At 39.5% G+C, this 25,600-nt stretch overlaps 1 protein-coding gene across 1 annotated transcript in view; it reads left to right on the top strand.

The window, feature by feature from the left end:
- Positions 1 to 25,600, top strand: part of xpr1a (xenotropic and polytropic retrovirus receptor 1a) — a 66,463-nt gene that overhangs the window by 37,729 nt on the left and 3,134 nt on the right. Inside the window, exons 3-14 of the mRNA XM_017304390.1 lie at positions 8,156 to 8,257; positions 11,705 to 11,925; positions 12,118 to 12,267; positions 12,343 to 12,426; positions 13,364 to 13,445; positions 14,016 to 14,203; positions 14,470 to 14,649; positions 17,452 to 17,614; positions 18,521 to 18,721; positions 24,226 to 24,392; positions 24,937 to 25,076; positions 25,185 to 25,406. Of these exons, the coding sequence (XP_017159879.1) occupies positions 8,156 to 8,257; positions 11,705 to 11,925; positions 12,118 to 12,267; positions 12,343 to 12,426; positions 13,364 to 13,445; positions 14,016 to 14,203; positions 14,470 to 14,649; positions 17,452 to 17,614; positions 18,521 to 18,721; positions 24,226 to 24,392; positions 24,937 to 25,076; positions 25,185 to 25,406 (1,900 nt within the window). The remainder of the gene's footprint in view (positions 1 to 8,155; positions 8,258 to 11,704; positions 11,926 to 12,117; positions 12,268 to 12,342; positions 12,427 to 13,363; positions 13,446 to 14,015; positions 14,204 to 14,469; positions 14,650 to 17,451; positions 17,615 to 18,520; positions 18,722 to 24,225; positions 24,393 to 24,936; positions 25,077 to 25,184; positions 25,407 to 25,600) is intronic.

Raw genomic sequence — 25,600 nt, 5'->3', positions numbered from 1 at the left:
GGAAACAGATCTGTTAAAGAAAATTTGATTTTCCTTGGTTATTATATTATGAGAGATCTGAGCAGTATGTGAGTTTGCATACTAAGACACTGATACTTGCCCATATCCTTTGTTAGACTTCTGCCAGCCATAGCAGACTATAGGATATGTGAAATTGATGATAACTATCAGATTATGAGAGATAACGCTGATGTGGCTCAGGATGCAATTACATTTATAATACACACTAATCAAAAGTTAGTTGAATTGGAATAGATATTACAGCTCCCGTGTCATAACGCTTTACTGCATAACATCTGCACAACGGAATTTATTGCTAAATATATATTTTAATGTTCTAGATTTCACGGGCGCAGATTGTCTTGACAAAGTTTAAGAGATGTGACTGAAGCTAAAATGTCCTGGTGATCGTTTCAGTGAATGAGATGAATCAGAATTTATTTCAAACTGTTATCGGTTTGCCTTTTTCATTCAGTCCGTATCTACCTGGAGAGAGATGCAGGAAGTCGGTGAGAGTCTCAGAAAAAACGGTTCAGATCTTCAAGGCCATGTTCAGTGCTGGGAGGAGAGAGAGAGAAAGGTCTGGGCCAAACTTTCCCCTCGTTCTGTCTGTCAGAGATAAAACTTCACAGCAGCAGCTTTGGAAATTAAGGAGCAGCTGAGAAGAAAGGAGAAAGAAACAGATAAAAAACAAAATGGAGGAGAGCGATTCAGACGATGCACAGAGGGACTTTGGTGTTTTCCTTTTCTCAGAAGTTGTTAATTAACTTTCACTTCTTCATCAATGCTGTGCCATTTGTTTGAATCTTACATTGCATGGTCCATTTCTGTCCTCTGTCAGCTTACTTCTATCCCAACTTTATTCCTATTCTCTTATATATCCGTTTAACCTTCTCTTCACTTTGAACCCCTGCACATTTAGGCTTTCATAAAGTTTCAGCCACAGTGCTCTGTGTTTCAGTAGGATGCTGCCCTAAATGTGTGTCCATTCTGAGTTTAACAGACCTCATTCCCCAGTCTGCACAGTGTGTTTATCGAAGCTTAGAAATGATAAGGGAAATCTTAATGAGATGTGGTTTGAAAAGACAAACACACTCAGCATGCTGTCCTCTGTAATTCGGTTGTCATGTATTGTTTTGCAGGAGACATTATGGAGAAAACAAGCCTTTGAAAAACATGACCCATTTCAATGTTGCTCTCTGAAACTTTGCCTGTTACAGTAATTGTGGGAACTTTATTTGAGTTCTTATTTGGGTAATTGCTGCAGAGAGAAAACATTTCCTTTTTTTATATGTATTCAGCTCCATTATTCTGAATGAGGAAGCAATTTTAGGAGATGCTTTTTGAGACATTTTTACAGTACTGCGACTCCAGTTTATTTTCCCTTGCCAGTATCTTTAAAAGATGAAGTCAGAGAAAGCTATTTAAAGGAATTTATTTATTTTTTTTAAATGTCGACACATTTCTGAGAATTAGAGAAAGAAAAATACTTCAGCAGATAACAGGAAGGCTAAATGCATTGCAGGAAGGTTGCTCTGTCTTATCTTTTGAGTTATCATCTTTCTATTAACATGGAGAATTTTGTCATTAATAATTAGTTGTTTGCAGGCCTTTCTTTATAAGAAAGTGTACATTTAAAAAGGTTGGGCTCGAAAATAAGGACATCAGTAACTTTTTTAAGTCTTGTGTTAGTTACTACAATGAAGCTGAGCTGAAATTGACAAATCTACATGTAAAAGCAGTGAAGTCACACAATGGAGCTGAAAAACACTCATTTAAACTGATGAAATTGACAATACGCTAAGATGATAAGATTAATGTAAATTGGATTATTATGTTAATTGGATATCTATGTGGATTATTTCTCATAATTCACATAGATCTTAAATTTAGTCTTCAATTAAACTTAGTGAAACTTGCAGAAATACTCTTTACAACTATACTTTTCTCATATACAAAATGTGGCATTACTATTGTTCTATACTATAGACATACTATAAATAAATAATAATGTATGCTATAAATAATAATGGCAAGAAGACTAGAAAAAATATTTTAATTTCTGTTCTCATGGCTTTTTGTATTTTATAGTTCCTAAAGACATGATTTGTTTCAAACTCTATAGGATGATCAAACCTTTCCAAAAAGAAGAGATCAGACATAATTCTGATTGTTGCATCTTTAATTTTGAGGATATTTAATAGAAAATCCATGAGCTTTGCCTGAGCAGCAAGACATTAAATTGTGTTCACACCTGGTTTTTTTTCCCCCCTGTACCTGAAATGTAAAAATAGTCAAGGAGTCTGTCATCTGATAAATTAAAAATAACAAATAGGGTTGTTTTTACATAAAGGCAGTTGTTTGTATCATATTCTTCAAATGAGTTTAGTCTTAATTTAATCTAGCGTTTGGTTGATATTCCTTCGCTTGCTTATACTTTTCAGGTTCCACCGTGTCTACCAGCATCTGAAGTTGTGTAGTGATTTGAAATTCTCTCCATCCAGTTACAACTTTTGTCTCTGTCTCTTCCTGTATCACATTTCCACTTGTATTCCACCTTCTCTCTGTCTGTTAGACTCTTATATAATTTTCCAGTGTGTTTGGGTGTTGGGTCTTTTCCCTGTGGTTCCTAGGATAATCTCACACCCCATCTGGCCTCATGCCTCTACTCTTTTTTTATTCAAACGGCTGCTGGTAATTTGCCCATCCCATGTGTCTCTTATGTTCTTTCCCTTTCTCTCGTTCACTCATCCGCCAACACAACTAGCAAAACAAATATATTTAGCTCCTCTCTGGATATGCTGGACATAGAATACTGTTCACTATTTGATATCTCTTCTTAGTTCAGTTTTCTTCAAACTGCTTTGCTTGCATTCTTGTTGTACAAATAGTATACAATGTATTGGGATCAACAGTGGCTCTTCATTCTGCCTCCGGTCATGTTTGGCTGGCATCCTAGCCCAGAGAGTGTGCATTCTTAATGCTCCCCTGGCCTCGATGAGAGAGATGATTGGTAGAATTAATTGTGGCTGGAGGGCTGAATGGGAATAAGTGAGAAAAACAGGCGTGATGGAGGAAAGGGGGGCAGCTGGGGGCTGGTATTCGTGTTGCATTCACTTCCTTAAAGCCTGCCAGTGGAGGAGATCCAGTTTATTTTCCTACATTCAGGTCTTTGGTCCCACTAGATTAATATCAGGCTCGAATGAAGTCAATCCTATTCTCTTTTATAGCTCAGTTTGTCTTTCCCTGTGATTTAACACCTGTGGGCTTGCAGGGGGGAGATAACAGCATCTTCTACAGCAACAATCATACTGTAATGGCCTGCTCGCTTCCCCTGAGAATAATGTTATCTGAGAGGTGTCATTAAATGGGATTAATAGGCCTTAAAATCAGGGACACACAATTTGCGTAGGGTGTTCTCATGCGTATGACTGTTTTACCGGACTGTAAAGAAATACATCCTGTGTTCACCCTCTAGTGTAATGAAAGATTACATTTGAGATTTTAATGAAGCATACATTTTCATTAATGGTAAAAGCAAAATAAAAAATATAATTACAGGAACTTTACTAATGAAAAGTTTACCATATTGAAGTTCAGATTTGTCCAGTTTGTCTCCAAATCCTTCTCCTGGTCAGCAGGTTTAAGGGTCAGTGGATTTATATGGTGGTTGACCTGACCTGACCAGTCAGACGGAAACTGATGATCTTTTTCTGAACAGTAAACAAATTATGCTTACCTGCTACCAGATCTTACTGACAAGATATTGTATGAATATTGTTGAGGACTATTTAAGTATCTGTGAGTTTTAAAAGCTGAAGCCAGAGAAAACTTTTTTAAAGGAATGTTTTTTTCTGAGAATTAGAGAAAGACAAATATTTCAGCAGTTAACAGGAAGGCTAAGTGCAGTACAGGAAGGTTGCTCTGTTTTATCTTTTGAGTTCTTAATATCAGGCCAATACAGGCGTCCTATACAACAACGCCTGTATAGGAATATAAAAAGCTGGGGGGTGGGGAGTGTGTGTGTGCGTGAGTGTGTGTGTGAGTGTCTGTGTGAGTGAACTGTTTCGGGGGTGAGTGGAGTGGGTTCTGGGGAAGCTGTCTCATCATTTATTTATACAATCTACAGAAGAAGGGGTTAGCGGAGAGAGGGAGGCTGCCGTCTACAAGCCGCTCTGGGAATACTGTAGGTCAAGAGTTGTTTTTCTAGCTACCAGCACAATTCTTTGTCTGAAAAAAAGTGAAGCTCCCAAATAAGCACAACATACTCCAATGTTTGTAATGCATTTCTTCTCCAAATATCTGGTTTTTAATGGTGCAGAGTTTCACCTTTTTGATGTCACATGGGGTCCTGTTATTATTATATTTCGTCTGGATATTCCTATCAGACATTATGCACAGTTTAAACATTGTGACCTTGAGCACAACAAATATAATTTTCATTACTTATGCTGTATATATAATGATGGGTTGAATTAGGTGAACTTTTTTTCCAAAATGTAAGTATTTTTTAATCTATGATTTAGTTTTTCAAACTCTCCAAACTTTCTGTTAATTAGTGCAAGCGATGGAAAAAAAAATCCCCAGATTTTACTTCTAAACAATAAAGGTTTTCAGCAATAAATAATCACCTGAATAATTTATCAGCCTGTTTAGAAGTGAGACAAAATGGGCCCTGTAGTTGTGTGTCTGTATATTATAGTCATTAAATGCTGGTAAATATAATTACAACATATTGATTTTTTGTCTTTGTTAATCTGGATGAAATATATTCTTTATAAATCAGTAGTTATAATGCTGGAATTACACACTCCTACAGAAACAGGCTGTTTATTCCCAACTGCTTTATTAAATCTTTCTGTCACACACATGCAAGACTAGAGTTTTCATTACTTTAAACAGTGGCTGGAGGAAATGCTGCAGGGTTCCTCTTTGTTGCTCTGCTGTCTGAAAGTCAGTTTGGTTGCAACTATCCTTCTGCAGACAGCCAACGATGTCTTTTACATCTCAGAATAGTGTTGAAAATTAGTACCGTATTATGCAGAGGTCTATAAAATGCTATATTTCTTGTTTAAGTTTCTGTTGGATATTGTTCCTTATCATTTGGCGAAGATTGCTGAACTTGTGAAAGTTGTCTCTGCCATCATTTCTCCAGATAAGAGATAATGAGAAACCATGCTGTTTGACATGACAGAGACTCTCCCTCCTCAGTCTACATGTCGAATTACCTTTGGGAAGGAAACCAAAATGCTGACTCCTTCTCCAAAATGTACAGAGCTTACGCTAATGAGGTTTAGATCTTTCTGTTTGTAAGTATAAGGAGTGTGAGGTTTAGAAGAGGCACATCAATATGGCTTCTCTAATAATGTGTCAGTGAGGTTTAATTGAAAACAAAGGAGTAAGGGTGGAATCATAAATAAACTGTCACCTTCATTGTTCTCACTGGACTCACAAATATTATCCAAATATTATTTTATTAAAACAAAGAGATGTGGGTACATTCTGTGTCTCAGTAATGATACTGATGTATTCCTAAGTGTGCCAGCAATCTAACAATGATGCATGTATTCATACTGAAGAATTTTGTTACAGCCCACACGGTTCAATAAGGCATGTGTACCAAATGGTTAAAGCCATAAATTAAACTTCTACTCATTCAGAGCATTTTTGTATGAAACTAAGGCACACAATTTTACGTTCCAGCTTTAAAAAATGAAACCTAAACAAAGCAGAGCTTTAAGAAAGTCTGTTTTCTGGGAACTTTAAAGGAACAATTGAGTAAAACGTGGACCAAACCAAAGCTTTACTTCAGCATTTTTCAACAGCAATGAGCTAAACTTGATTACTCACCTGGAATAGTCAGTTGAGTGAATCGTTTTGTAGTTCCTCTAACACAGTTACTTTAATTGCAATGTTTGGTATAGATTTTTAATGTACCACTTTTCTCTGCCTCTTATGCTACGCTTCATGCTTCACTGTTGTTCAAGGTTTTCATTAGCCGTGTAACCTTTTTACTTTGAATTACCTCACCGTATGCTTGTTGCCTGCAGGTCTGACCAAAGCAGTGTATTAGCCCATCAGTCATTGTGTCAGGCTGCACTGGCCATCCAGCTGCTCGATCACTTTGCCGAAACAGCTAATGTTTGCTGGTAAATCGTTTAGAAGTATAAATGTGGCTCCCTCCATGCCGTCATCCATCCAGCCACCTGAAACTGCCTGACATTCAACGTGGCAGAGAGCAGATCCCCAGGGGCTGCAGAGCACCGAATGCACCTGTGTAGCTGTGTCATACTGAAGAATACATCTATAAACTGATATTTAGAGTTAGAAAAAAAATGTTAAAATGAGCGTTAAGATTTATATCAGTCAGTATTGGACATATCAGATTGAACATTTATCTCAGCTTTTTATAGACTTTTGTCATTTCAAGAACATTTTTAAGCCCCTTACAGGTTTGTAGTCCTGAATCAGAGAGCAGTTTCAAACTGCACACTGAATTGATCTATACAATGTGCAGTTGGGTATTGTTTTTCCTTAGAATGATTATTTGACTACTTAAATCAATAAAATACAGAATTCCTTTTTAATTAGCACCTGTGCGTACAACAACAGTCGTTATTGCATTTAAATCTTCACTGTAGACTTTGGATAATTGATAATGTTAAAATTTTTAAAACTAATCTGAATAAATTTGTGTAGTTTAGGATTACTTTGTGTGATATGTTCTGTTGATTAATAAATATTTTACTATTTGCTCACTTAAAATCAAATAGTGTCTTTTGTGTTTTGAGTAAAAATTTTAATTTTGAATAAAACTCTGGACTGATTATGATTTGGTATCAAAAACTCTGAGATGGTTTATAATTATTACTCAGTATGTTATTTATGATGAAACATTTGCTGATTCGAAGGCTGCTTAAAAGACAATTGTAGGTACTTATTTGTACATCATATGTGTGAATGTGCTATTTTACAGTCACTTTCCGCATGTTGAGCTCTGTCAGGTGTTGGGTAGCTTGTTGTGAATGAGGCAGAGAATTGCTTGAGACAGCGCATCAATACTGATTGAATTGGCATGTCCTGAAAAAGACAAGGAGGGTTTATTCAGCCATGGAGAGGCAGGAAGAAGCTGTAGATCTAATTCAGACCTGAATGAAAGTCTGCTTGCCTGAGGTTTCCTGAACTCTTAAAGGAATTCTCAGAGTTACAGAAGGATTAGCTATTTAGGTCACCTAATCATTAATGAATGCCTCGAAAGCAAAACAAGTTACTAGCTCTATCCCATTTTGGATGTTTAATGTCCTATTAATATAGTGGTACAGATGGCATGGCCAAATGTAGTAACAGTAGTTGTATTGCAGTTGGAGAACTTCAAAGTATTAATATTAAAAAGCATTAGCTAATATGCCTTCATTTACATTTGAACACCAGTGGGTTCCCGTTCTTAATCTATAAAATGTTCAGTTTTACCTCTTTTGGGAAGGCTTTCCGATAAGTTTATAAGTGTGTTTATTTCTGACAGTCATTCTAAAAGTGCATTTGTGAGGTCAGACACTGATGTTGGATGAGAATATCTCGCTCTCAGTTTCACCTCTAATTCATCCAAAAAGTTTTGTTTGGATGAAGTCGGGACTTTGTGCAGGACAGTGGAGACCTTTTTACCCCAAACAAACTCACTCATCCACAAGTTTATGGACCTTACTTTATGCACAAATGTCTTGGAAAAGGAAGGGACCGTAAGTACACTGTCCCCACAAACTTTAGAGCATAAAATAGTACAACATTTCTAGTCAATTTGTATTGACTTGAATGTCTCCACTACTATAGAGTTTATTGGCAAGATGCTTTACACTACTCCATCTGGCATTTTGATATGCAATTGGTGATGTAAGGCTTGAATGGTTCTTGTACATAGATATAGTGTAACACACCATTACATTAGATGTCTACTTCTCATCTCATCCTTTTCAAAAGGTCTTAATATGGTTTCATCCTTCAGCGTCTCTCAGCTTAATATAAACTAAGCTTTCCCACCTGTGTTGTGTGAAAGCTATGGATGGACTATGAAATGTTATAGTCTCTCACACATACTTGTTTCCTTGGGGAAAAAAAGTCAATAACCTTCTGTCTGCTTCTTTTTTGCTTTTTGTTCCAGTCACAGATGAAGACACGGTGAAGCGATACTACGCTAAGTTTGAGGAGAGGTTTTTCCAGAACTGTGAGAAGGAGCTTCTGAAAATCAACACGTTCTATTCAGGTAATACTTTATTCCACAAATTATCTGGGTCATGAAGATAAATAAATCAGTTGAGCATTTCTTTGGCCTGTAAATTTGATCAAGTCTCATTTTGGTTTGCAACAGATTACATGTTATAAACGTAAATAGTTTTTTTTTTTTCTACAAATTGAAAATCAAGCTCCTGGCTGCTCAGCACTGGCAAACTTTCAAAGCTTCTGCTTTTATAAAGGGGATTACTTATGATCAGCTATTAAAGTGTAATTATAAGAGCTGCTGAGACAAGCAACTTTAGATCTGATTGAGGCTCTGGTATTTTTTTGTTATGGCTCTAACATCAAAGTTTAGTTTGGGGCAGAAATAAAAGTACTTTTGATTCATATTGACGTCAGGTTTGACGCTGTAAAACAAATCGTCACTGTACCTATACCTTCTTATTGATCCAGTTTCAAATAAATATACTGCAAATCAGAATGAATCCAATCAATGTGGGAATAAAATGTTATTTCTTTAACAACAGTTGTACTTGATTTAGTGAAAGCCCGTCTTTTCCTCAGAAGAAAGAAACATTTGCACAGAGCAAATGTATCAAAAGTCACAATTAAATTACGAGTCTTGCACAAGGGGTTTGTAACCAGTTTCATTACTTAGGATGCAATGGAAGGAATTGCTGGATAACACTGGGTTTAGTCTTAGTCATTAGACTGAACAGGTCAGTAGCAGTCATGCTTACGGGAGAAAGCATGCATGTATTTCAAGAAGCAAGTGAGACTGCGTGTGTGTGCTGTGTAACCTGAGATGTTCTCCATAATATATTCTGGTACCAGACGGGTACTTCTAGAACTTGAGTTCATGGAAATGTGTCTGTAGTAAAGGCAGGCGCCGCCTCCTCCTGAGGCCATCTGTGAAACTGCGTCCTGAGGTGGGTCAGCGCAGGGACAAGGTTAACTGGGAAGATTGTTCCTGCTCATAACGATGGGACATTACAGACTGATTGATGGCAAAAGCAGTAAAATGAGTATAAGTACTCGGCTCATAGTTAGAAAGATGCTTTGTTACTGAGGTAATGGAAGTTTTTCTTTCCCAGCAGAGTGGAGTAAGCCATTTACCAATATAATAACTTACAAACTTATGTGGATTGAGAGGACCTGCATTAAAGTACATTTTACTATTTAGGTCCATTATCTACTGTGGATGATTACAGCAAAAGTTTGGTGCTTTTCATAAGTAATATGCTGGTTAAACCTTCATAGGAGCAGAGCAATGTTGAATATCTTAGAGATTTTAAAAAGAAAAAGCAGTATAGGATGCATCCTCTTCATTTTAGTGCAACAGCAGGGGGGGGTCATGATATATCAGTACTAGAGTTATTCGCTGTGTCTTCAGCAGGCAGTTTGTCTGACAAGGGTAAATGTTTAGCATGGAAACATTATTTCACCCAGTTTGTTTACTATCAACACAGAAGGAGGAAAGAGGAAAGGCCACAGTTTTTCCCAGCAAGTGCGTTTATCTCATGTCTGCTTTTGTGTGCGTGAGTGTGGGTGCGTGTGTGCTTGTGTGTATGTGTAGCTATTTAAAAAGGATTTCAGGGTTGATTGAACCGTGGAGAGATGGCGATAAATGTGTGCTGACTTTACATGAACAACCTGCCTCCACATCGCTCTGTGTGCCTATATCTCCCTCTGAAAGGGGTCCTTGACCTCTTAAAGCCATACTACTGCATTGCGCTAAAATCCTGACTGTTGGACTGCGGGTTCAATATCACAATCCAGGAAGAGGACTAAGTTTTGTCAACATTTGCAGGTGTTTTATTATTACAAATATTCACCTTGTCTCCAAACTGAGGTCGAATAAAATGGTTCACTCAACCCACTTTGGTTGAAATTTAAACCACCAGCTGCTGTCTAAGGTTCATTAGCCACATAGATAAATGTCCTCTGTTTTTCTCCTTCGCTCCAGACTCCAGGTTTACTCTAAATCTGCTTTCAGAGGGCACTGGGTGTACTGGCTTCTCCAAGCCTCTTTTTGTTGTCACGAATTGTTATTACGGACCGCACAGTTCAAGCAAGAGGATTACCGAGAATATAGTTGTCAATAAAGAGCCGTGGCATTCCAGAGAGGGAGGTAGTGTGATTGTGTGTCAGGGTGAGTTCAAGCAACAAAGCGTGAAAGTCACCAGTGAGCCTTCAGCATCAGCAGTGTGACTTTATTAATTTAAGGACGGGTAGGAAGCCGCTGTAGCCTTGATTTCCCAGACTGTCAGGCTGACTGCATGAATCATAACATAATATATGTGTCTTTCACTTGTCTGCTGTTGCATACATAACCTATTTTCACCACTGTCTGATGTTAAATCTGACTTCCTGTCTTAGGTCAGTTAGGATTACCATATTAATTTCAAAGTGTTTTCGTTTTATAAAGTAAACTTGTCTTTTTCAATTCAAAAGATTACATACATTAAGATTTTGATCCCTTCAAATAAAGAGAAAATCCTCATAATGATAGGTTTAGTAACGCTTTAGTTAATTGGAGGCAAAATCTGTGAATGTATTTTATGACAGCACCTCAAACACATCGCCTTGACCGACGTGAAAAAACACAAAACTCTTCCAAGGTTTCAGGAAGAGAAGTCTGGTTTAATTTTCAGGCACCTGAACTGCATACTTGCATTTAAATGCATACTTGCATTTAAGTTCAGCCACTTAAATGCAAGTATGAACACCAAGAGACTCTCCAGCCATCTTCAGGAAACAGACTGGTTCTGTCTCTGCTTGAGGACAAACATTTTTTACTGGAAATAGTGAAGTAACATATCAAGACGTTAGACAGGATGTTAAAACTTGGGCACACATGGGTGCAAAGAAACAATGACTCCAAGCACAAAATGTCTCAGTTACATCATTTTTGTCTGGACGACTTGACCAAAATTCAATCAAACCACTGCGAGAAGCTTGGAGAAGGATACTCAAAACATTTGACTCTAGTCATACAGCCTACAAGGAACTATGTTACTCCTTTGAGGAAGTGTTAACCTATCTTTGACCCAGATAGTGGTTCCTCACTCTCTATGCAGCTTTCACATGTCATCTCAGCCCATATGCTTATGTTTCCTGGAAGTAACGGGAGAGAAGAGGATTTTAAGATTAGCACGTTCCCCATTGGTCTGCAAATTCTTGTAGCTTCTTGATGCTCTGAACATCTGAAATGTCTCCTTTTTAACAATCAGTACCAGATTTCTTAGCATTTCTGTATTGTTGGTTTTAGTTTATTACTTTATTTTCCTGATAAGAAAAATGGATCACTCAATGAACTAATCTGTGCTTGCTGCGAGTTCTCAGTAATACATTTTCTGCAGACTGGAATATATCTGTTCCATTCTGTAAGCTTTCTTCTAAAGATTGGTCTGTGCTGTGCGAAATGCAAACTAACTTTACAGTTTTCAGCACATTCTCATCATTCTGTCTGCAGAAAAGCTCGCTGAAGCTCAGAGACGATTTGCAACGCTGCAAAATGAGCTGCAGTCATCAATGGATGCCCAGCGAGAGCGCAACGCTCCGTCCGGCCTTCGCAAACGCAGGACATTGTTCCACCTGACGCAGGAGGAGCGCTCCAAGAACCACAACATCATGGACCTGAAGCTAGCCTTCAGCGAGTTCTACCTCAGCCTCATCCTGCTCCAGAACTACCAGGTTCCCTTCACACACACACACACACGCACGCACGCACACACACACACACACACACACACACACAGAGAGAGAATTATCGCTACTCTGATTTTATGTGAACAGATTTGTCCAGCCTTGTTTCACCATCTTTTTTCTGCAGCTGCGTGTCTGACTCCTATCTTAAATAACATTTTGGACTTACGTTATCCTCAGAACCTGAACTTCACTGGTTTCCGTAAAATCCTGAAAAAACACGACAAGATCCTGGACACGACTCGTGGAGTCGAATGGCGTCTGGCTCATGTGGATGTAGCTCCGTTTTACACCTGCAAGAAGATTACTCAGCTCATCACCGAGACAGAGGTGACTGCTCACATCTCCACAAACACACAAATACAAAATAAAGATTATACGCTGATGATACTTTTCTGTGGCTAGACTCTGGTCACCACAGAGCTGGAGGAAGGAGATCGTCAGAGGGCTATGAAGAGGTTGAGAGTTCCTCCTCTGGGGGCAGCTCAGGTCAGTAACAACTGATTGTTATGTTTACTGCACCTTTGATTCTGACATGTCTGCTGTATTTATTTTAAGTTACACAGGCGTTTAGGAAAAATCTTTTTTGTTTTCGGGAGTGAGCGAATCAATCAGAGAAATGCGCATTTGTTTTTAGATATTTTATTTAGAAAATCAGAGTAAGTATCAGAGATCAGTGTGTGAGAAAAGAAAAGCAAGAGAGAAGAAGTGAAACTTAAAACATACAATTATTTTTATATATATCTCTTCAGTCACGTAAACGGTGCCTTCCACCCATCTCTCTTCTGTAGGGAGTTTCTCTCAGTTTCGCCCATCTCTGGCTAATTGGTACCTCTGTCCCTACATCAAACCCGGTTCAAAGGAGTTTCGGTTGGACAACGAAGAAAAACTTCTTCACTGAAACCTCCATTATCAGTTACATAAGAAAAAACACCTGCTCAGAAACCTTCGTTATTAGCTCATTCTTCCAAGTAAACAAACCAAAGTTTTATTTTCTAAGACAACAGGCAAATACGTCGATGTAACCCTATAATGCCCACACAGTGTAAAAAGGTTTTTATGAGCTAAAGTGAAAGAGTGAGAGAAGAAACCATCCCTTCATGCTATTCATCAGACAAGCTATTGTTTGGATTGTACATGTATGTGTGGACCTTTTAAGCCAATTTTACTGTTATTTCAAACAGAAATTGTTTGAGATCCACACACATAAAAAGTATGCATGTAATAAATTTAACATATGAAGTGAATAAAATCAGCCATATTGTTTGTTGTTTCTTTACTTTAAAACATAGAATATGGCTGAGTAGCCATATTGCATGGCTACTCATGGAATATGGCTGCCTGTGAGTTAGTTTTTTAAGCTAAAGTGCATTATTAGCTGTCTGTATTAAACACAGTGGTTCTGTGTTTTCTCTGCCCGGCTCAGCCTGCTTTGGCCTGGACGACCTTCAGAGTGGGTCTCTTCTGTGGTTTCTTCATCATTCTGGTTGTCGCCTTTGTTCTCACTGGTGAGTCATATTTTAAATCATATATATATAGATATATATATATCTATATATATGATATATATATATATTTTTATTATACCGTTCTCTTATATTTCATTGTTATATGTTTGATATTTTTAATTAATCTGAATGCTAGAACATCCAATTTCACACCTGCTCACCTCTAGTCTTCACGACCGAACCGGCCCACATCAACCGGGTCGTCCAGGACACGTCCTAAGAGAAAATGTGTCACGTTGCATTTATGAAACATTGAGTCATGAATAACTATTTAAAAGTTTATCGACACAAAGATCTTTTATTAGTAGGGTGTTCTTTTAAAGGACCATTGTATATTTACTTTATAGGATTCAGAAGAGATACAAATATTTGTGGTACCTGTGATTTTGTGAAAATAAATGATTTTTTAAGAAATGTTTGGTTAAATTAAAAGTAGTTTTTTTTCAGTAAAAAGCCCAAAACATACATTTATTTTAAAGTTTGTTACATATCTTTAACACGGAAGCCAGTCTGGGAGTTTATTTTCAAGCTCACTGTTTAATTTTTCATCTCCGCTGCGGTTTCTTTTAGGTGCTGTTTTCATCCGCTACGAGAACATTTGGCCTCTGGTGCGGATCTATCGTGGCGGCTTCCTGTTGATCCAGTTCCTCTTCCTGCTGGGGATTAACACCTACGGCTGGAGACAGAACGGAGTCAACCATGTCCTCATCTTTGAGATTGACCCTCGAGATAACTTGTCACACCAGCACCTGTTTGAGGTTAGCCCAGGCAAAAGCACAAACACAGTCAGACGTCTCTTCGAAATTAAATTTACGTTCATATTAGTGAAAGCAACATTTTTATAATTCTCCTGGATTTACGGATGTTGTTTAGTCCTGTTCCAGAGCATAAATGTTATAAAATAAGTTAACCCTGCAGAAATATAAAACCCACACTTCTCAGTTTGTGTCACTCTATTGATTGTATTGAAATGTTATTTGCGCTTTCCTTTAATGCCGCTTTCCTTTTTATGTTTCTGCTGCAGATTGCTGGTTTCCTGGGTGTGTTATGGTGTCTCAGCATCCTCTCGTGTCTATACTCAGAGTTCACCTACCTCCCCATGCAGATCAACCCTCTCATTCTTTACGGCTTCATGGTGCTCTTCCTCATCAACCCATTTAAAACCTGCTACTACAAATCCCGCTTCTGGCTCATCAAACTGCTGGTTGGTCCCCATCTTAACTAGAGTCCTTTTTTAATTTTATTTTTTTAAAGATCTTCTTATAGTATTTTTATATAGTGTAGGTTGGTCACAATGACAAATTTTGCTGAATGATAAATTGTTCCAGAAGTCATTGGGATAAACAATAATATTGTTGTTTTGAGACCATTTTAAAGTAATACAATGGTAATGGCATAATAATAATAATGCAAAAACATTCTCAAAAATCAGTAAACTATAAGTTTTAATGAACATTTAACATTGGAGCTGGAAGACATTTTAAATATCTAAAGTAAATAAATAAAACAAATGAAATTAATTTTGAAGTCTTGGTAAACAAAATTATACTTTAAAAAAAGGGCTGGTTGAGACCAAAGCACCCAACTGAAGACTTTTATCATCCAGTTTTTGGTTAAAAAAACAAAAAAACAAGAGGGACAGAAAAAGTACAATGAATCATGCCAATAGAAATTATTGAGTTTGTTTTAATTTATCATGCAATTCATTGATTATTATGACAGACCTATACATGAGTTAATAACAAGAATACAATGGCTCTATTGCATTGTTTTATATCAGTGAGCTGTTTTGACATAAGTCTCACTCCTAACTCCATCCAGCCTCTGATGCTCTGAAATAAGATTGAAGATGTCTGAATAAATCTCAGTGCATAAAGCCCAAGGTCAGAAACCGCCAGAGCAGAGTCTAAGCTGTGCTTCAAAAGAAACCGCCGTGCCACTGGGATCAATATAGCCACACAGGCTCCGGAGCAGCACTATGGCATCCAGAAAAGTAACCCGAAACTCTGTTATGTAACATGGAAGCAGTTCATCATCTTTGTACAGAAACACATGGACTTCACTTGCCATGCTCATGGAAAATATTCCTGGACTTTTAGTCAAAACAGGCCTTTATATAGACAGGAAAACAGTGAACCTTTTGGTTGAATTTTGGGACAAGTTGATGTTTTGAAAAAAGGTCCTTAACCCTGATGTCATTGGCAAACTGTAATGTCTTATAGTGCTTTATGTTGCTATGTATTTTTCAGACATTTAGGCACCTGGTAGTTGTAGTAAAGGATGAACCAAACTTGTGGAAGTCCATAATTCTCATCTTGATATCTCGTCTGATGTCAGATTTTTTTTCCCCCATAATGTCACACAAGCTGTGTGTGTTAAAGGCTTTGCCTTAAAAACCATTACCACAGGTGTGGCTTCATTTAAGTCAAATGTTGTGAATGAGCATCTAACCCTGTGTCATCATCTGAGCTGTCTCATGTTATTTAAAGGACTAGTAACCTCAGTGCGTTTAATCTCTTGAATTTGAAGAAAAATCTGATTTCTTTGAGCCTTGCGTGTGTGTGTTATTTTATTTTTTTTTCAAAGAGCTGTGTATTTTCCTGCTGTTATGATTTTCTGAAACTGAAGCATGTACTGACAGGGTGTGAGGGACGTGTGCATCTTTATTTTATCTTCTCAATGAATGCAGGTACAATCCAGATATCTGTTTCCAGCTACATGTTTATTAAACCCCCTTCTTTGTCTGATCTGTGCTACATCGCTGCAGAACAGAAGATGGGGTGTGTGTGTAGAAGTGTGTGTGTGTGTGTGTGTGTTGGGACGACTGGAGTGAGGACGGGGCCAAAGGGTTGAGGAATAATAGAACGGGCCTCGTCTCAGGGGAGATGGAGGCTGTGACTGTGCAATCATTACAGGCATAGATCTATCAGCATGCTGATGCCCTGAGCTCCTCTGTCCCTAGTCCTCCTTCTCGCATATACACACCCCTCTCCTCATATCGTGTCCTTGCTTCGCAGCGCCCTACAGTTCCCAGTACTCTCGCTCAGCCCTCCCCCAGTGATGAGGCTGTAATCAGCCTTGATTAATTTGGCACCATTACAACCATATGAAGGGTTTTTAGAACAAAAATGACTTTTTTATTTTTTTAATGCAGGATATCTCTTAGGAAGTACAAGATTTACTAGATATTTCAGTCTGCAGTTCACTGGACTGTATGTTGCCATAAGAGCTCCTATATTCTTTAATAGAAACCACTCATAAAATGTATTAGTAGAACAAATTGCTGCAGTTGTAACATGCAGTAGTGTTTATTCAGCAAATGAAAACCTGACAATACAAGCACAGCAGGATTAGCCTCAAGACATCAACACAGAGTGAAAATAAGTTCAAAATCCTCCTGATCAATACATGCTTTGATTGGCACGGTCAGTTTTTTCTGAGGGTGTGTGTGGTTTTTCTCTCAGACTGTAAATGGGGAGCGGCGTACAGTCACTGGCTGAATGTCAGAGGAGGCCTGCGGGGTTAATGGAAAAAGTCGAGCAGGGTTGTATCATTTTACAAACGTGGTCAATAGCTGCAGCTCCTGCCAAAGCCGAATCCCAAATAACATTCCCATAGACGCAGTTCCTGGCTGTCCGCACATTACTCCACTGATTAGCAACACAAATAAAACATGAACACCAACGCAAACCGTGACTCACCACAGCATCCTGTACAGGGCCGATAAGGCAGTCTGGAGGATTTATTCCTTTGTGTCTCCAATTATTCAGAGCTTTTTTTCCCCCCCATCTTAAGGTTTCTCCAGAAATACTTCTCACTAATTATTGAATTATTTTGTCCTCCTGTTGGAGCAGCTTCAGCTGAGTGTGACATCCGAGCTAAATCTTGCTTTAGTAAGGTCGTCCAAGTCGTTTTTTTCTGAAATGCACCAACCGTTTTCCATTTCAGCAGTTCTGTGCATGTCCTCTCCTCACCTGCTGTCTTTCCTGCTCTGGTTTGTCTCCAGTTTCGTGTTTTCACTGCACCATTTCACCGGGTGGAATTTGCAGACTTCTGGCTGGCAGATCAGCTCAACTCTCTGGTGGTTGTACTCATGGACTTCGAGTATCTCATCTGCTTCTACATCTTTGAGCTGCAGTGGAGCAACACCAAGGGGCTGCTTCCCCAAGGTGAGGTGTTGATTCAGATTGGCCCACAGCTAAAAGGTTGCTGCGTTGAATTTTGGCTCGAACCTTTCAGTGACTCTCAAAGCTGGTTAACCTGTGATTCAGGTTAACCTGCCCACTGACTGGTATATTCCTCTCAACATTTGTTCTTAGATAGGTTTATTTTTTGTCCTGCACTTTGAATTGGTGACTCAGATCTTAAATTTTTATGTACTCTTCTCATAAGAGCTGCAGTTTAAACTCTGGATGTTCAGCGTTTATTTTTGTCATTCTTGGAAATAAATATTTGCAGAAATGCCCACTTTGGGTAAATTAATATATCAAAGGCTCACATAATTTCTAAAATAAAATATGGTCTTTAAATGTAATCAACCTGAGCTTAAAACGAGGAAAAGATCTTGCATGAAAAACTGGATTCATGTTTAAAAAAGGAGCACTTTCTTTCTTTTTGTTTAGTGGGTGAGAGAATTGATCCTACAGAGAATAGAAATCTGTATCTAGATGAAGCGTAACGCTGTGATGCCTGTAGGTGTGAGCGTGAGTGTGAATTGTTGTCTGCCACTTTGTGTGATCCCGTTCATTGACGGGAATCCACTGTTCACCCTGAGACGCTCGTCCTCATCTTATAGCCTTTTAAGTGATAATTGAGCGTTTTCAGTGCCTTGCAAAAGTATTCACGCCGCTTTAACTTTTAAAGGCTCACTGTCGCAAGACAATGTGTGAATGAGCTGGGTGTAAGGTGTTCAGGCTTTTTGACATAAAATATGACAGACATGATGCTAATTGATGCCCTCTGCTTCCATCCTGCTAGTTAACTCAGAGCTAATGGCTTGTAAATGTTTGGTGGCACAGAGGTGCCACCAAATAACAAAGACCATTTCTGTCCCCTCTTGCTGTATTGTATTCTAGATTACAGTGGCCACGTCTGCAACAGCTACTGGTACGGCCTGCGCGCCATCATCCAGTGTCTGCCCGCCTGGCTTCGTTTCATCCAATGCTTGAGGCGTTACCGTGACACCAAAAGGGCCTTCCCACACCTGGTCAACGCCGGCAAATACTCCACCACCTTCTTTGTTGTCACCTTCGCAGCTCTCTACGCCACCCACCAAGGTAAGACTCGGGACAGACGACGCACTAAGGCAGGGAGATGTCCGTTTTATAACTCATCTCTTCCCGTACTCGATTTGATTTGTGCTGAGCAGAGATGATAACACATCGGTTCCCAAATGCACTGCTTGCTGTAAATTCCTGTTTTGAATCATTGCAGACACACTGAAGAGAGATGTAAGACTTTCTGAAGCTTTAAATCAGCAGTACTGATGTGCTGCTGTGTTAGAGGGGCATGTCAACACACAAGTCTTTTGTGTGTGTGTGTGTGTGTGTGTGTGTGTGTGCGTGCATGCGCGTGTGCTCGGGAAGCAGAGGTGACCTTGAGTGCAATTGCTGGAAGCCGGCGTCGGTTTCCTACTCTGTGCCCAGAGCTTTATAATGCAACAGGAGAGGTTTGTCAAGCTGATCTGTGGATAAACAAGATTCTGCTCTCACAATGTGGTTTCACTCTCAGGGCAAGAGGTTAGAGAGACCAGAAATGTACTTTGGACAACAAATAAGGAGAAGAAGATGAAAAGAGAAACATTGCATTTCAAAATCTTTTGGCAGGAGCATAAAAACCATGAAGAAGAAGTTGTATTATTAGTCCGGTCACTCTCTGGCTGACAGCTTTACAATTAGCCTGACATTATTCTTATTGGTAAGACATGCCACAGATGAGCTTGTTTTCAAAAGAGGAAAAAAATAAATCATAATTATTAGGTCAGTCTCCATAAAAGACTTGGAGATTTGTCCCCTCTGCCACGTTCAAAGCAATCATTTCACCCGACACGTATTTAATCTCTGGCATTTTCCCTGCAAACAGATTTATTTTTCTGCAAAATGCCAGCTGTGGAACCTAATCTGCAGCCTTTCAAAAATGCTAAATGTTATGTCTCGCTCTGACTTTATTCCTTTGCGGTAAAAACTTGAATCAATACATTTGCTTCTCATGCTGACCGCCGGTCGTATTGAATGAACCCAAGCTGAGAGTCTGAGGCAGACAAATCCCTCTTTTTAAACCCACTGCTCGGTAGGAAAGACGTCCATTAAACCATATCCTTCTTCCTCCTCCGGTCTGAAGCCTGTGTGCTCTTCCATTAATGGCCTCTCTTCATGTGTTATTCTCTGTGAAGATGTCTTTCATCCTGCATGTAATGGAGACTGAGGCCGAGCTTTGGTTAAGTAGAGGAGGAGGTTGGAATCTCACATGGATGATGATGGTTAAGGAAATCGCCTGTTGTTGAGATATTTTAAGAATCATGTGCAGCAGCAGCTCCTCTGAATTTTAAAGCTTGTTTAAGGGATCAATTCAAGCAGCAGAATCAAAAATATTCTGCATCTATACTTAGATTTGATTTGAAAACTCTTCCAGCAGCGCTTCCTCTACGCTGGCGCCAAGTCCTCCTGCATTACTCTGCAGCGCCGGTAGAGCCGACGGCCACTCAGTGTCATGTTCTCACCACCGGGTCCAGCTGTAAAAGGTGCCTCAGATGCCAGTCATTATCTGGCAGATGTCCCGGTGTCTCGTGTCACCTTCGCTGCTATCCTGATCACAGCCGGCAGGTTTACATGTTTCCTCGCTGTCAGACCCCCCCCCCCCTGATTCGTGTGAGTCAGAGCCCACATTTAGATCTGGGAAAGCAGGAAGAGAAAATGCATCATGATGCCAATAAATCATGGAGCACTCTGCTGCGGAGCTGAGTTTAATTAATTGACCAGCGACACTGTTTACAGATCTGAGGCTGCAGAATTAGAAAGGTGTGTTAATTCTGCATATACCACTACAAGATGCTCTGTCTGTGTTGAAACAGAAACAATTCACATGCTGTCCAGAAGCCTGAGCATATTTCCTTTAGAGAGCCCCTCGCTTCATTGCTATGAGTGACTGATTGGACTCCATCATGAAGCTGTAATCTCAGCAGATTCTTGTTGCATTAATGATGATTGTGGATCCTCTGGGTTCTGCTGGCATCCCAAATCGTGCTGAACATCGTTGGATGCCTCACACTGAAGTAGAAACATTATTTGGATCGATACAGGATCAGATTTATGCCAAGCTGATTTATGACCTTTCTCAGTGCAGGGACATTACAAGCTAATGCTAATTTGAATGTTTTGGAATTATTCAGAACGATCACTGAAAGCATGTAGTTTACTGTTCTGGGGTGTTTTATTTTTGGTGAGATTGGGTGCCATAAATAAGATGTAGTAACCTACACAGCACTTTACACAATTACTGGAAGATAAATTGTAAAGATGTTTAAAATGCTTTAAGATAAATAAATTGTCTTGTGCTGAAACATCCCAGCCTTAAATTTCAGAGAAACATTTAGCATTTAGAAACAGTAATGATGAGAAATTTTTTGCGGTTTAGTTGCTCAAAAAAACCTCCTAAGGTTGCTGTGGGCTAACTGTAGCATCGACCAACATCTTTGGTTCACCATGTCTCCATTATTTAAAAGCTTTTGTTTACTTCTTCACTGGGGATGCCAGTAATCATTGAGGGCTTCATAGACTACTTGTCTCTGTCTGGGAAATCTACAGCATATTCCCAAAAACCAGGCCTGCTGCTCTCTGTGAAGAGTACAGCTTAGCTTGGTTTGCTGGATTGGAGTAGAAAAAACTCAGAACTGTCAGCTTTTGTAACTTAATTTCATCTGCTGACCCCTTGTTTACTATCCGGAGGAATTGCTGCACTCACCCCTTTACTGATAAAGATAAAAGACTCTGAGTTTAGTCTCTGACTGCCTCCCTGAACTCCGATTCGCCGAAAGCAATCATTGCATGTCTGGGTTCAGATTCAGGCTGAAGGTCGGATGGAAGTGTCTCTTTTGTGCGGGCGAACTGCATCAGAAATGTTGTGAAAGGTGGAAATAAAGGTACGGTTAGGTGAAACAGATTGAAGCACATTAACTGAATCAGAAAGACAAATTCAGGAAAAATGAAATGCCTTATTCTGAAGCAAAAAATATAATCACAATAAATATATTAAAATGAGATGAATTTGGTTACCTTGTGTTTTTGCCAGAGCACAATTCTGTATTATTATCCATAATTTCACCTCTGACAGCTCAGAAAGACAAAAGGTCAAAGCGGCTTTGCAGGAAGAGTCTTTAAGTCAGGAGCTGAAAATTTTCCATTATCCATTAGTTCCCAAGACGGCCCTCCATTCCTGATAGCTTGACTCGAAATAACAGGATTAGGACAGGTGTATTATCAGTGTCTGCATGCCGACTCTCAGTAGAGTATTTGCAAAACGAGAAGCTCTTCAAACTGCAGTGCAGCTGTTCTAACCCGACCACTTTAAGCCCAAACTGCTTTAAAAACGAGCTATTACACCTTGTTCAAGAACCGTGTTCCCATGGGAACAGATGAGACATCGTTGTAACAGCAGTGACTGACTCTTCTTGTTTTGAATTTATTTCGGTGGGATGCTGGATAAAATGAGCTCCAGCTAAATCTCCGTATCGGCCCAGGCTCCCACGAACAACAATCTCTGCTCTGTGTTTGAGTGTGTGTGGACTGAATGTGCGTGACAGGAACCAGTGACCAGCATTTGCCCTAACTGAGCATCCAATCAATGTCCATCTCACCATTTTAACCTCCTAATGGCTGAGCGGCCTGGTGAAAAACGGCTTCGGCCTCCGCAAACACCGAGGGGTTAAATATCTCTAACACACTGAGGAAATCACCAGTAGATGTTCTCCGCTGAGGGGTCTATTGTGGAGGACTAAGTTTAATCTACATCTGGGAGACGTGTGTGTGGCCGTAGGGACTACTTCCATCCAAATGCTCAGCAGACGGCACAACGGAGGCAGCAGTTAACGGAGCGGTGCTGCAGTAATTCTCCGTTAGAGACGTCGCCGCTCTAATCCCCGGCGTCTTGTTGGCTGGTAGCGGGAAGAAAACGGTGACGATGACAAATTGGAGGGAGCCTGGTCTCCGTCTGGAAGCCGGTGTGAGTCACAGTGAAAGGCCACAGGGCGCTGATTTATAAATCAGCACCTGCTGAGCAACAAGCAGATCACATCCACAGTCCGTCCGTGTAGAGCACGGCGGTGCTGCTGAGGACGGCTAATTACAAACGCTCCCATTATACGCAGCAGACATCTGTAAACCGATTTGATGATTTCTATGCAAACCGAAGGCACCACAGTGATCCAATTGTTACCTTCACAACCCAAATGTAAAATGTTGCACATGATGATTTGTTTCCTTAATTTCCATTCTGATGATTAATATTTTTCGAAGAGCAGTTTTGTTTGCAGTGACTTCATAAACTATTTTATTTACTGTTTCTGTTGTGAGTGTTTTTTATTTATTTATTTATTGTTTTTGGGTTGTGTTTTATTGGGTGTTTAAAATGTCTTCCAGTTCCAGTGAGGACTGTTCTGTATAAATTTAAAGTGTATTAGTCTTTGAGGGGACAAACTTATTATCCCATTATCAATATATTACTTGAAGATGGTCTCAAAACAACATTATTATTTGTTGCAATAATTTCTGGGACAAGTTATGGCCCACCATCATTTGTTGTAGTGACAGTCAATACTCTAGAGTTATGATCTCAGCAACTGATTTTAGGATGTTTAGCAGAGTTAGCTCTGAATAACAAACAAAATCACCAACTGATGGAGGTGGATGGTATTTATCCTTTAGATTTTTTCACAGGTTAGTTTATGTCAGTTCTTGCTGATAAAACCAACTGAATAAGAGGCTAATTGAAACTGGGAATGGAAAAAATATATAAGAGAGTGTTAAATCTTTGATAATTTACTCATTTTGAGTTTGATATCATAATCATATTCTTTGTCATAACATGAAATAACCATCCTAATAGAATAGAATAGGATATTCCTATTAAGGTTCATGGCCATATGTGAATACATGAATACAAATACAACTTTTGTATGAAAGTTTTAGGATTTTGTATGTTGACAGGCTCTGAAGTGACATACTGATTATTTATTCTTAAAAATATTTATATTTCAGGATTACTTTTTCACAACACAACAGAATTAGAAGGTGACCAATTAACCGCAGGGAAATATAATATTGCTCTTTGTAACGCCCTTTATATTTGGTAAAACGCCACAAATTAATTCTATACCTTGTCAAATTTGCCTTGAGTCTCAATAAGAACGCTTTCCTAGAGCGGTGGTAATATGTGGAAAATCCCCGGTAGAAATAGGAAATGCAGGAATAAAGTTAATTTGAATTTTTATTCCGAGCATATGCTCCCCTACGCATGCGTAGATTTTTGGTGATGGATATTTGTTGGTGATTGAAAGCAGACAAATCAACTGAATATTTATGCAAATGATAAAAATAAATCCCAACTTGGGGGAAAAAAAATATTAAAGGGTCAAAAGCATGTGGTCAGGTCATCCATTATAACCATCACTGCTGTTGAACTCATGACTGTAGAGCTCCCCCTGGTGGACATTACATGGAAGCATTTTTTTTATGTCAAGTTATCATTTGACATCAGTTGTTTTTTTGTGTGTGTGTGGTTATTTCAGAACAAGGACACACGGACGCAGACATGTTTCTGTACCTTCTGATCGTGTTCTCCACCATCAGCTCCCTCTACACTCTGACCTGGGATCTGATTATGGACTGGGGTCTGTTTGATCGTGGAGCTGGAGAAAACACTTTCCTGAGAGAAGAAATCGTTTACCCGCACAAGGTAAAGTCACAGTGACGTCGAGTCCTTGTAAGACACAGAAACACCCAGAACTTCTGAACCTATCAATCAGTAAGTTTAACTGTGTAAATACTGGGTCTGTGTGATCTCTGCATCCACTTTTGCTAAAGAGACAGCGCTCCTCTGCAAAAGAAAAATCAAGTCTATATATCTTTTACTTAGTACTACCCCCACTCTTCCACACAGTACATCAGAGTGAAAACAACAATCACAGAAAGGAGACATGTAACCAAATAAAAAAAGAGTAAAATGTATCTTCGTTGGAATCTGGGAAAGATGTGGCTTTAATTTATAAATTCAAAATGCTTTACTGCTTATCCACATGAATATGATGAGTCTTTGATGAAGACAACACCTTAATTGTTTAATTTATCCCTGGATTTATGACCTCAGTTTTTAAACTCTTCCTGTTTAGATTTTTCAGTAAAGCACTTCGAATCGTCTTGTACACGAAATGTGCAACAGAGATACATTTGACTGCCTCGCCCATAAGGAGCACCCACTGACCCATGCTCTGTCTGTCCAGGCCTACTACTACTTTGCCATCGTGGAGGACGTGCTTCTGCGTTTTGCCTGGACGATCCAGATCTCGCTTTCTACAATGACCAAGCCTCACTCTGTGGGCAACATCGTGGCCACCATCCTGGCTCCTCTGGAAGTCTTCAGGTGAGTCTAAAGTACATTTCCTCCTCACGCTGCTAAACTTTCCTTGTGCTCCAAACAGACTCGGCCCCCCCAGACTGACTCGTCCTCCCCTCCTTACCTTCCCAAAAGGCGCTTCGTGTGGAACTTCTTCCGTCTTGAGAACGAGCATCTGAATAACTGCGGCGAGTTTCGAGCGGTGCGAGACATCTCGGTGGCGCCGCTCAACGCCGACGACCAGACAGTGCTGGAGCAGATGATGGACCAGGAAGACGGCGTCAGGAACCGCTCAGGCAAGGCCTGGAAGAGGAACCACAGCTTGTCTATACGACGCCCCCAGCTGTCCTCCTCACAGTAAGTAACCACTGACTGTGGTCCCACATACTGGTCGCATGTATTTGGAAGTGTGAACAACCATGGCAAAAAAATCTGATTTGACAAAAAAAAATCGGAATTGGGTCACTTGAGGCTGCAGTGTGAACGTAGCCTAAGTGGTTTATACGTGTTGAGGAAGAAATAACGTATATGAAGTAACCTGAAATAAGCCA

The sequence above is a fragment of the Poecilia reticulata genome, linkage group LG4 (assembly GCF_000633615.1).
Source record: "Poecilia reticulata strain Guanapo linkage group LG4, Guppy_female_1.0+MT, whole genome shotgun sequence".
NCBI classification, from domain to species: domain Eukaryota; kingdom Metazoa; phylum Chordata; class Actinopteri; order Cyprinodontiformes; family Poeciliidae; genus Poecilia; species Poecilia reticulata.
This window is presented reverse-complemented; position numbering and strand designations above follow the sequence as displayed.